Source organism: Merops nubicus, unplaced genomic scaffold (assembly GCF_000691845.1).
Source record: "Merops nubicus isolate BGI_N331 unplaced genomic scaffold, ASM69184v1 scaffold43834, whole genome shotgun sequence".
Lineage (NCBI taxonomy): Eukaryota > Metazoa > Chordata > Aves > Coraciiformes > Meropidae > Merops > Merops nubicus.
The window spans coordinates 1-13,395 of NW_008604333.1; the positions used below are offsets into that span (position 1 = coordinate 1).

At 39.5% G+C, this 13,395-nt stretch overlaps 1 protein-coding gene across 1 annotated transcript; it reads right to left on the reverse strand.

The window, feature by feature from the left end:
* Positions 1–1,412: 1,412 nt before the first annotated feature.
* HSPA14 (heat shock 70kDa protein 14) lies at positions 1,413–13,345 on the reverse strand (the record flags this gene model as incomplete). Its single annotated transcript, XM_008938967.1, has 12 exons — positions 1,413–1,491; positions 3,145–3,215; positions 3,860–4,033; positions 4,419–4,631; positions 6,866–6,968; positions 8,207–8,362; positions 8,926–9,087; positions 9,900–10,004; positions 11,102–11,192; positions 11,315–11,408; positions 12,215–12,263; positions 13,263–13,345. Coding segments are annotated over 12 exons (1,380 nt in total), but the record flags the coding sequence as incomplete, so codon positions are not given.
* Positions 13,346–13,395: the final 50 nt, after the last annotated feature.

The following is a 13,395-nucleotide window of genomic DNA, read 5'->3' on the forward strand; positions in this document are numbered from 1 at the left end:
CTCCAGGCGAGGTCGGACGGGGCTCTGAGGCCCCTGCCCCAGTCGCAATGTCCCTGCCGGTGCAGGGGAGGAACTAGATGGCCTCCAAAGGTCATTCTACAAAGCTCCACGAACCCCACCAACTGGCGCTCTTAGACACCCCAGAACATCCTTAAGCGTGTTTAAGGAAACATGTCTGGCTGCTCATTGGTGCCTAAGGGTCTCTCTACTTGTACTTAGAATGGCTGGAGGATTCCACTCTTGGGGCAGAACCTGACTGGGTTTTCCGAGACCCTATTTAGACATTTTTACACAGGAACAGGAGAAGTATTTACTATTTTCCAGTGATCATGGAGGCAAAACCTTCTTAGCACTTTGTCCACTCAAGGAAGCCTCACAAGTTCAAACCTCATGTCTCGCCTGGAACACCACACCATACAATTTGTTTGGAATATAGTAAGATTTATCTCTGTGATGAAGTATCTATTGGTTTGTGAGGTAGGAAGAATACCAAAATACACATTCTGCAAACGCAGGACAATTTGGGAAGCCTGTAGTGAACACAGGTCTCTTCAATTCCATACGGGCATCCTTCACTCTAGTTTCAGTCTCCGCTTTTGAGGCTCTGATGTTATCTTGTATAATATTCAGTGACACACCTCCCACTCAGGGCTGAACTGTTGCCCCTTAACTGCACATTAGGCTGAGGGCCTCAAATCCCTACCCTGACCCACTCCATCTCCTTATTACTTCTGTACCTAAATGAAAAAAAGCTCCTTAAATCCCAACAAATTAATGATAACATACAGATTAGAACCATGCCACAAAGAACATGGAGTATGCCAGAATTTGCACTAAAAAAGTATTTTATTAACAACACATAAATAAGCACACATAACCCTTACATTTTTCAGGTAACACCACAAAACCATCTTACAGCAACTCCTGAAAATAAAAAATTCTGCTCAAAAGGCCAGTGCTTCCACTGCTTCAGGACCAGAGAGGATTCCAGGACAATCTAGTACTACTAACAGAGGGAGGATTTCCACCAGTCAAGCTCTCACCGGTTCCGTGCTGTGCTGTTGAAGCCACAGATTCACTGGCTGAATGGGGGTACACAACCTGATCAGCCCAAGAAAAAAATCTTTAGACTGTATGATATGCCTGTTGCTGACCCACAGGCACAAGGGTTGGTCCTTGGCATATTAACTCAGGTGCTGGTAACTCGGTGCTCTGCCATCTGTCTGTCTGGATTAACATTTTGCACCATGCTTTCCACTCCACTTGGTGGCAAATTAATGTTTTATTCCAGTTTATTACAGTCCTCTAAGAATCATTAAAGACATCTCAGAGAATCACCAGTTTGGCAGAGAAGTCAGTAAGAGAGAGAAAAAGAAAAATCAAGTTAGAAAAGTGTTGCCCTTTGAAAGAGACTATGATGCCACTTCAACAGTGATGATTTCACACTTTCCAGTATCTTGATCTGTGCAGGTGACGTGTAAGGACCCATCCCTAGATAAAAGAGAAAGGTATGGTTAGGACTACATCTCAACATGACACTTGCTGCAAGTTCTGGAGAGGATAAACAAGTTTTCATGCAGAGGAAAGGAAAAAAAATATTAGTATCAAAATATGCAGGCAAGAAAATGCTTCAACACAGATGAAACTGATCTAAGAAACTGAGTATTTAGGTATGCAGTCCTTGCCCTCCATTACAGCATGCATCCTCTCCACAGATCTTGGAACAGATTCAGGAACATGTTTAAATATTGTAACTAAGTTTTAATACAGGTTTGTAGATAGAATATGCAGTAGCATTATTTAAAAAAAAAATTCATATTGAGAACTCCAACAGCAACCAACAGGTAGGGACATCTCAAAGCATGAGAACATGAGAACTTGACTTTCATGAAGTGGTAGTAGGATCTCCAATGAGAAAAACCTTAGTTTTCAAAGCCCAAGAATTAGAGACAAAATTGAATCCTACTTCACCTAGATACAGAAGTCACATGTAATATTTAGATGGAAATAGATGTGTTCTAGTAAGCTTTCCCAATATTATTCACCTAAACATTACTAAAATAATGCAGGTTTTCTGCACTACAAGTGGCATGTATAGTCCCCAAGATGTTCTTCCCATCAGCACTAAGTGCAAATCCCTGGGTGACTAACAAGGTACTTTAGGTGAAGTCTATTAATAGACCATTAATACACCTGATAGTTAACAAAACAAAATGAACTGTTTTGAACTCAGATAGCAAGCAGGGATTTAATTTTTCAGCAACGTCTAGAAAACTTTCCTATTATTTGGAAAAGCAGTAGGAGCTTGAGGACAGCTCTTAGAACACAAACATATTTCAACTACTTAGAATTCCACCTTCTAATATCTTTATAAATTATTTAGACTATTTCAAATGATCCCAAGTGTTCCTATTAAGGCCTAATAAAGTAAAGAAAAATTTCCTCAGTATGTCATCCCCATTCCTCACTCTATCACAACATAATTCCTGTGTTCACAGAATAAACAGGTAATTTTGTAAAAAGTAGATTTCTGAAGAGAAATTTCCTGTGGCATTGTTTTTGAGGCTTAACAACCCAGTCTCTGAAAGGACAAAGCCACAGGTTTTCATCACAAGTGCTGCATGTGAGAAGTCCTTCATGGATTCCTTTACAACCAGTAAAGACAGATTTTACCCCAGTTTTCCCTGAGTGTGGGGATTCAGCAAACTACCAACCCCTCCCACAGGAAATCTGAGATCCTGGCTGCTCTCACGCATGGTTAAGCTGAACAACAGTTCAAAAGTTGCTAAAAATCATTTGTCCTACCACATTAAGTTTTATTTCATCACAGAATCACAGAATGGTTTGGGTTAGAAAGGACCTTAAGGATCATCTAGTTCCAACCCCGCTGCCATGGGCAGGGACATCTCCCACTAGACCAGGTTGCTCAAAGGCCCATCCAGCCTGGCCTGGAACACTTCAGGAATCAAACAATGAAAGCACAGAAGGTACTGCATGAAAACTATTCCTACAGAACTTAGCCCTGCAAGCAATGAGATGCTGAAATTTCTGAACACAAAATTAAACATTCTGTAAGGGGAGAAAAGACTGTCAGAAGTGCAACATTGTGGAGTTACACAGCAGAAAAATAAATATTTTGGGTACCTTTTCATAGTGAGAACAGTTAGTATATCGTGCAGACCATCCTCCTTTCTGTCTAAATCCTGGAGTACAATCTGTTTGACAAAAAATAAGGGGTGTCCAATCATAATCAAGTTCTCTAAATCCTTGACCAGCAGTTTAATGGAAATGACACAGTGACCAAGGTGTGCAATTTGTTCTGTTCAGTGTCTTGTACTAATAACTCAACACCAAACCATGCCCTAGGGGACTCCATTTGCCCAAAGTACAGATCTGTCCCTTTTCAGCTCTCTGCAGTGCTGAAAATCAAATGTAGTATTTAAGACCAAGATCCTCTCCAGCCTGGGAAGATCAAAAAGTAATGAACAGTACATACACTAGCTACATCATTACCTCCAGCAGTTTTACTTCTAAAATGTTATTGGAATGACTGGTGATACCTCATCCCAGGTGAGCTTACTACAGTAGTGCCATTGCAGCAAACATCAAACCCCACCAGCCATTTAGACATTCCAAAGGGAAGCTTCTATTTCTTTAAAAAGCGCTTCAATAATTCATAACACATCTACAGAAGAAAGCTTAAAGATCCTTCCCAAGGAGATTCAGGTCATTCTAATTCTGTAACAAGAACTTCTGGTAGGGGTGGAATTACTGTTGGTTCCCCTCTTCCCCCCTCACCCCCCAACTTGATTTCCAAGGGGTTGATATTAAAAGTGCCTATGAATGTGTATATACTCACCTGTGCAAATTTACCTTCTTCATTCATGGGGCTTTTCCCCAGTGACTCGTATAGTTCAAGGCAGACAGAAGAAGTGTTTCCAGGAGCATGCAGAGTGTGCTGTCTTCGAGCTGGTAACGGGGTCCCTGATGGAAACAGCACTGTGAATCTGTCAGCCCCTGACTCGTCCACTCCCTTTGAAAAGGAAAAACAAAAGTTAACACCTTTCTTCAAGTACTTTACTGAGCTGGAAGGGTTACAACAGTGCTCCATGAGAAAAGAAACCCAAGATTCATTCTCTGACAGCAAGTAAACAAAAAAATTGGTGTTCCTATAAATAAAAAATTCTAGCTGTTACAACATAGCAAAGACATAGTTTATCTCTCCTAACCTAAAAATAATGAAATTTTTCCTGTCAATTGACTGTCAATAAACCTGTTACCACTTACTGCTGATCTACAGCCAATCTGTAGAACTAATAATAAAGCAATACTGTTGCTGTAACACCAATCATGTCTAACTAGTGCTGTAAAGTCATAGCAGCAGTAGCAATTTCTAAGTTAAATAATTTTAGCCTTACCTTAAGAAGAATATCTTTGGCAGAACACTCGATAAGCGTTTCCTCTTCTAACAAAGGGTTCTCTTTCCCTAGCAGAATTCCTGCCTCTATGGCTGCACCAATGGGAATGACTTCATCTGGAGGAATGGAATTCAGCAATTCCACAGTTGGGAAAATGTCTTTGATCAGCTGCTGTAGCTTTGGGATTCGAGCAGACCCACCACACAGAACTACCTGGAAAACATGCCTTAATGAATTCAAATCTTCCTTCTGACTGATAAAGCAGGTCACAACCTGCAGTGCAGAAATGGAAACTGCCCTGGGACATTTTACCATCTGTGTTTGTTAAAAGAAAAACTGATGCCATCTTTGCTTGGCTTCTGTTACTTTTGTATTTGAAGTTAAAGGAAATAGCTTGCATGTTTGAAGTATCTCAAAGAAATTTCTTACAGGAAGCATCAATTAAGTAACATTTTAAAAAAAATTCATCAATTCATCTTAAGTCAGGTTGGAAGGGACCTCCAGATGTCATCTGGTCCAGCCTCCTGCCCAGACAAGGTCTAGTTACAACAGGCTGCTCAGGAACTTATCTCCATGGGTACAGATTCCACAGACTCTGTGGGCCTTTGTTTCAGTGTTTGACTATCCTCATACTACAAATTCTTTTCTTGGTATCTAAAATTCCCCGACATTTTCACTTGTGCTGCTTGCCAGTCACCCTTTCATCATGCACCTGTAGGAAGGAGTAAGCCAGGTTTTGTCTCAATTAGGTAACTGCAGGCAGCACTAATCTCCCTGAGCCTCTTCTTGCCAGTGAGCAAACCCAGCTCCCCTGCAATATGGCCCAAACCACCTTGACATCCCTCCAGCTGGACTGGCTCCAGCAGGTCAGTACTTTCAGTCCCCTGTGAAGGCCCAAAACAATGAGCTCATACACGGACACTGTCCAAGTGCCAAAGAGGGAAACACCTACACCTGTGGCTACACCCCTTCCTTAGCTGGGCTAGGGAAAATAGCTGGGCTAGTGCAGCCCAGTGTGCAGTTGGCCACATTTGCTGCAGAGGCACTGGCTGTTATAGCCCCCATGTCTTTTCCTGAAGAGCTGCTCTCTAGCAACTGCCAGCCTCTCCTGCTGCAGGTGTTTATTCCACCCCAGACCCCACATTTGACTTTGCTGATCTTCATTACCTTCTCCACTGCACTGGATGATCACTGTAGGTCTCCTCCAGCTGAAGTACTGTATTCTATTCTCTCATCCTTTTCAAGCCCTCTGAATAGCTGCCTTGACCTACAGTGGTATTGATTGCTCCCCTCATTTCAGTACTCTCTGCAAATGTGCTGAGGGCACATGCTACCCCATCATCTGTGTTATTAATAGAGACATTAAATGGTTTTAGCCCTGGTATCAAATCTTGAGGGACATCATTGACAACCAGCCATCACTTACTGATCTTGTGAAAGAAAAAAACTCTGAAGAACCTTCCCTTACTACAGTTGCTTTGTTGAAATTAACCAGATTTGGAAACAAAGCTAATTCCCACTGTTCTCCATGGGTAACATAAGAGTTGTAGATTAGGTCCATTTATTTTTACATTTAAAGTGCCTCCCACCAAAAGCATTAAGGTCTGAGAGAAAGGCCCATTGGGCCATCTAAAAATACTGCCACCTGAAAACAAAAGACTTTGTCTGAATAATGGCCCAGGATGCTTCATTATCCTACTAGTGAAATTAAGACATGACACAGCAAACACCAATGAAGAGTCTGAAACAGCATCAAGTATCATTAAAACACCAACTTCTGACAAAGAATTTGTGCCAACTTCACCAGCAATAAACGCAGCACTGTTTGCCACTCCCAGGTGCAGAGGGGTTGAGATGAACTTACTCTGTCACACCAAAGCAAAACAGACATTTGACTGGAACTAGTGCTGTTTGCTACTTCACTCACCATCTTCAGTTTTAAAGCACTCTATGGTTTGGCATCTAATGTGTTCTGAAGTTTTTTAAGCTTACAAGGAGGAGCATAGGGACCAAGCAGACAGTAAGAAATGTGTTCAACAGCTAAGACAATAGTCAAAACTCAGTTTCTTCAGAAGTGTCAGCAAACCCCATCCCAAGCTCAGTGAAGGCAGAAGAAAGCCTACATACTAGACTGAAAGAAGGTACACCTCAGCTCTACAAAGAGCTACACAAACACACCCAGCTGAAACAAATCCTCCACCATTTACCCAGTATGCAGCAGTAAAAACACTTTGTTGACTCTGACTCTACCTTATACTGACTTTAAGTAACTGAAGTCAAAGCAAAGACAGGAGTTCTAAAGGTCTTGTGTCTACATACTTGAATCTGAGCCAAAGATGCTTAAACACATCATGAAATAATCTCAGTCTGCAAAGAAAATAGGCCCCATAAATATTCTTTTTGTGGGGTTATAAAGCATACTACAGGCAAGTGATTTCTATTATTACCTTATTAATATCATCTGCTGTAAATCCAACTTGCTGCAAGAGCTTCTTAATTGCTTCCACACATTTACTAAAAAGTGAAGAACAGATAAGTTCAAACCTGGCCCTAGAAGAAAAAAAAAAATAATTCAAAAAGTGTAATCTCATCCATTAAGGACAAATACCTGAAATGGAAGAACAATCACTTTTACAATATACTTTGGCTCTCCAGCTATATCTGGTACTAAGTGATTAAAAAAACCCAAAACTCATTTCCCAATTATTAATCTTTAAGAAGTAACCTTCTGTTGTTGTGAAAGTATCTTTGCTATTGTTGCCATCACTAACACCTACATGGGACACACATTAATTCTTCTTCAGTGTACTCTAGAGAAAACCCACTATTGTTTCTTGAAAAAAAAAAAGAAAAAAAACAAGCCAAGAATCATTGTCTTCCCTCATGTGGAAAAAAAAAAAAAAAAAGTATCCTGGAACTGATTCAGCACCTTTAAAATGGAGACACAGATGCAAAAGTGTCTCTTGAATTTTCAGAGGCAAATTAAACTGTGTCCTGACTTGCACACAGGGAGTAGGTTAAGGAAATGGAAAAACAGATTTGTGTTTGCTTCAGGCTCTTTCAGGCCTAAAGAGGAAGTTTTACTCTGTATGTATACAAGAGGTCAGATCCAAAACTGAGCCAGAAGAAGTTCCAGAGAAGCAGACATACTGTGTCTTATTCTACCAGATCCAACTGCTGTGGCAGCAGATGAACAGCTCTGGAACTAAAAGCCTACTTCATTTTGCTAAGGCTGCTGCTGACTGGAAGACCAATCAAAAATAGCTGAACATCTCAATAAAAGAACATCAAGAGAGAAAAGTCTTAAGAGTAGAACACAGCAGAATGAGCAAAAAGACAGAAAACACCTTTCTATGACAGCTGTCAATGAGGCAACACCAAGACTTCCATTACTCCCATCATTCTATGGCTCATTTGAATGAAAGAATCCAAAAGTCTTCTTTTATTTAAAGAAAATCCAACAACCAAAACAATAATGTGAGAGAGGGAAACCACTCTGAGTAATAACAGTATCTATTTCCCTTCAATCAACAAGCAGACTCCAAAGATGGGGTCTCCTTGTGCCTTCTGCACTTGATTTTCTAACCATTAGGGCACCATTGTCAGTGTTACTACCTCAGCCACTACAAATCACATCATAATACAACCACCAATGTGAAAGAAAGCAAGCTGGTCTTCTATCTTACTTATGTTTCTAAAATTAACATCGTTAAACAAAGCTTATTGAACATCCTAAATACCAAATAGAGAGGCTTTAAGCATAGTTTTATATAAAAGATTCAAGTTACCTGGACACATTGCAATCAAAATCCAGTCCATCATACAGTGAATCCACAAAACAGTTTGCACTTCCCAGCGTTGACAAAGAGTGCTTTGCAATATCAGCACTGTTCATTAACTTCATCATGGCTCTGGGATTCCCTCTAATATCATGTTTACAAGATCTATATTTAAAAAAAAAGATAGATAACAGTTTACAAAGGCAGACATTTGAGTGATAGCATGAACTTTCTGAAAGGAAAACCCTTGCGGATCTACTGAACTGTTTTTTTCTGTAGGTATCTGAGTATTATCTACAGTGCCACTATTGAAAGCTTTAAAATGTCTTCAAAAATGTCTTCAGTTTCAACTAAAGACGACTGTGCAGAGGCACCACAGACTTGGGCCTTGGTGTTTATCACACAGACTTAAGTCTTTCTGAACAGTTTCTCAGCTGAACAAATCCTGTAAAGTACTACAAGAAACAGTACAAGTCTGCAAATTAACCAGTTTTAGCAACAAATTACAAAGCAACAGAATATCCAACATGAGACATGTCAACTAAATCATGTTTCATGCAAAAAGTCTCCTGTGACAGCACCCAACTGACCACCTCAAAGTCATCAGAGCCAGCAGTGAACTACATCTGACAAGCTAGCATGATTTTTTTTTTTTTTTTATTTGAAAGCAAGCACCAGATGACAAAGCTCCTGTCCCAACAGCAGCGTGCCTGGAATTCAGAACCCACCTCTGAAATTCAGAAGCTAAGTGTTGTGCTAGAGCTTCTGTGAAGCAAACTCCACCAATGCTATCATCTGTGTTTGTAGCAAGCACACGATATATTCCACTGTTTACTTCTATGACTGTGATAGAAAGTGATGTTCCACCAAGTTTATAAACCAAAATGTTACTGCCAAGTAAAAAAAAAAAAAAAGCAGCATTAGTAAGCCATCTAAAATTATGTTCACTTTGACCTTTGACACACTGACTAAAAAGATGTCCACCACACAATGTATTGCAAGTTTTAAAATCATTCTTGTCAAGAGAATTTGGTTTGGGTTGTTTTTATTTCATGCATCTTAGTGCTACTGACTACTTGACAATGTCCCCTAAAAAAACAAATCAGACCATTTCATACAGTGAGAGTAGCCAATGCTACTTCTACAACACAACTGAGAATTGAACATTATATTCAGGATTACAGACAAAAATTATATGAGAAGGGTAAAAAATATCAACCAAGAAGAAAAAACCCATCTGTTTGCACCAACAGCAGTCTGCTATTTTGAAAGTCTTGTTGAATATCTTCCTGTGGGAAACCAAAGGCACCTGGCTGAACCCAGGAACCTTGCTTTAGTTCTCCTACCATATGTGAAATGGCCACATTTCCCACAGCTGAAAACAAGCTATGCCAAAGTCTGTTGAAGGAGGGATGTATTTTTCTTACAGCAAATCAGCTCATTAAAGAGCAAGATAGAATCTGGGGACAAATCTTTAAAGACAATCCTAAAACAAATAAAACCCAAAAAAGAGGGATTTAAAACACTGTGGATTTACAACTTCTAAATTGGTATTGGCTTTCTTGAGAGAAAAAAGAAAACCAAGCCTCAAATCATTAATTCTGTATTGATGGCTAAGGCAACACAGCATCCCATCATTTAAGATTTCTTAAGTTTTAAGTACAGCAGCTTACATTTAAGAAGCAAAATATTAGGATTTTACCTTTTCCCAGTGGGTGAATCTTGGCCAATTCCGTAAGCGAGGAGAGCAGCAGAAGGTTCATGAATTAATCTCATGACGTTAAACCCAGCAGCTGCAGCTGCTTCCCTGCAGTAAGGCACAACAGAATTTCACTTGAATGATTTCACTATAGTCACACACACTACTAACATTTCATCTGAACTATATATGCCACCAACTCAGAGCATGGTTACAGCATGTAAAAAAAACATCAGGAAGTTCAGTTGCTGCTGTATTCTTCAGTTATCTGCTGCATGCTCATCAAAGGAAAGACTGATGCAGTAGTCTACATACCCCACAAAAACCAGCAAAAAGCCCTTCTACAAGATGAAGAATCCCCACCTGCAACCCAACTTGGTAACTTATCTTCAGGTGTGCCATTAAAAGTTCTTTGACCACTATTTCACCAGTAATCACTCTAGGAAAACAGCTTTTACTTTCCCATCAAGCTACTGCCCCTCATTTCCAACATTTTCTTTACATGTTTTCTTGAAACTTTTGTAACCTTGGGACTGCCCTGCAAGTTGTTTCCTCCACTCTGAAGTTATTTTGAAACTTGCAGAGCAAAGCAACCAAACTTTTCATTATACACATCACAAATATCCAGCTAATGTTTTATGACCAACTTCAAGTGTGCCTTAAGTATTTCATGACTGTTAAAACATAAGGGCTTGGGCAACATCTGTTTCTAGTCTGTGATACATACATTACTCACAGCTTTAAGACTACTTATTTTTTCATGTGGAGGAGCTTTAACAGCAGAACTTTTTCCAAGCAGAACACTGGTGTGTCCTCTGTACCTGCTCTCCGACTCCTCCATAAAGTCAGGTAACACCACCTGGTTTGGTCAGTGCTGTATGAATGGATGGGAGGAGGGCTGAGAAACTCTTTGCACTCCAAAGGGAGCATGGAAGAGCCACACCTGAAATAACAATTCTGTCCTTGCTGGTACCACAATTCCCTCTCACTTTAACCAACTCAGAATTACACTTTTGTTACAACGGTGAATGCAATGAAAAGTTTCTAAAGTCAGTGTTTAATCTCCTGTTCTCAAATTCCCCCAGTTCCAACAACATCCCAATGTCTTGACTGATAGGTCACAAGCTGAAGTCCAGCAGGAGAATTCTGCATTGCTCATCATGCTTTAGGCATGTGAAATAACAGAGAAATCTTCATCCTCTTACCCAAGAGCATTTTTCTGATTCTCTCCAAAATCAAATGGTACAGTGATAACAACATCATTGACATCTGAACCCACTGCAGACTGAGCAGTTTCTGTTTAAAAACACAGGCAGAATATGTTGATTAAAAGCCAAAAACAAATACACCAATCTTAAAAATATGAGGACAGCTTAAAAAAACACCAGAAACATGTCATGATTTTACTTACTATATACCTTTCATTTTACTGAAAATTAGTTTTGCCACCTCTTCTGGGGTAATAAGTTTATTATCTATTCCATAGTGAAGTTTTCCATTCTTCTCAATTATCTGTAAGCAAAACCAACAAACCTTTGTTAAATGTGCAATTTAGTTAGCAAAAAAAAAAATTGGTAACAAAAAGTAATGTTTAATTTAGTTTCTGTTCAAAGTAAAAAGCAGTGGACTGAATAAATACTTTCTGTGATAGTGCTCTAAGATGCTTCTAAGATGCCTATTAAAGATCACAAAAACCCTGTATTACCCAATATGGTGGCATTCATACAGACTTTGAGACTCCAAAATTCCTTTTTCTATTAAGAAATTTTTCTTAGTGCAAAAGGAATGTTCAGAACCAAAGTACTTGCCTGTATATATTCCATAAGGGAAAATAACAGCTACTCATATAATCATGTCAACACAACCAGTCAAAAAAAACAGAAAAAAATCATTACTGCTTTAGGAATGTGTTTCCCTGGATACCTTCTCTTTGTTTGCAAAAAGGTTCCTAGTAACAAGCACAGTATAATCAAAATTAAACACTGAGATTACATCAAGGGATAAGCATTTTTAGCACAAGATGCTGTAACCTGAGCATCTTCCACCAGCACTAACACCACAATGGCATTCCCCAATATTAAGAGTCATCCCTTTTAAGAATGACCAAAAGATGCACAGAATCTTTCTGCTGGCCTACATTTTGATGTCAGATCTCAGATTGTGGTTAAGTTCTCTGCTTTGTAAGAAGAGAAACACTCTGTATAGCAGGGAATGGACCTCATCTAATGAGATCATCACTACACAACACAAACACAATGTGGCACAAACAACCCAAGTTATTCTGAGAACAACACAAAATAACCCTAAATCATACTCACTGAACATTTGCTCTCTGCAATATATTTCTCTGCCTGTGGGTCATCAGAGCTGTCCAGAAAAATTCAAAATAACAAAATAAAACATAAGCTCAACGGTAATGGCACAAATTGAACTTGCTGATATTCCTTATAACATCCACAGTATATGGAGCTATACTTCAACCAAAATTCTGGTTTCCATTCTACAGATGCATTTACAAGAAGAAAAAGCAAAAGTTCTGACTGCTGGTATCTTTCAATCTCCTTTCCCCAAATTATGATTAAAAAAATACTTATTAGTGAAAAGAGAAAACAAAAACCAATACATTGCTTCAACTTGCTATCCTAAATCCTCATACATAATACTTTTATTAGACTCAATAATTCTACTCAATGAAAAAATTCAGTGGTACCTCTGCTGTTGACTGTTAAAAGGTGACAGTGATAAGCTCACCATTCTCAATCCTCTAGCAACCCATCTGAACAGTGCTGAGGATTACACCAGGAAGGACATCATCTTGTCAACCCCATTCAACCAAAGGGCTGTAACATACAGCTGCATTATCACTGGGAATTTCATCACATCTCTAATGTCAGACCTAAACCAGCAAGTTCAGTTCCAGTACCAAGGGAACTGCTGGTGCAAATTGCCACAGCCCCACTAATGGAAAAATCACAACTGGGGTTATGTCACCGTGTTGCACCATTGTAATAAAAACAATGCAAATGAAACCAGAGGATTCTGGCCACAGGAAAACATCCAGGTAACAAGACATTTTAGCTAAGAAACTTAACCATTTATCAAATGTAACTGGTTATTCAATTTCACAATTGGATTTTCAGAGACAAATTCAGACATAAAATACTACTCATCTCTTTATTCAAGGAATATATATAGAATAAAAAGTTCATTATGAACTGTTAAGATATGACATATACTCCTCGCAGTACCAGGTCAGCTTAACTACTACCACACCATTAAAACACCTTCAGCATCAGTGCTGACACTGCGCTTCACTGAGCAGCTCTACTGGGAGAAACGAGACGTCTCAGGTGCCTGCCCTCTTACCTTCGCCCCAGGATCTGCTTTACTTTCACTACAGTGTTGGAAATGTTTCGTATTCTGCTCTGCTTCGCAGCTAAGCCAACCACCTGAAGGAGAGACGAAGAAGGAGAGGCGTGAGGACGCGGCAGAGCTCCCC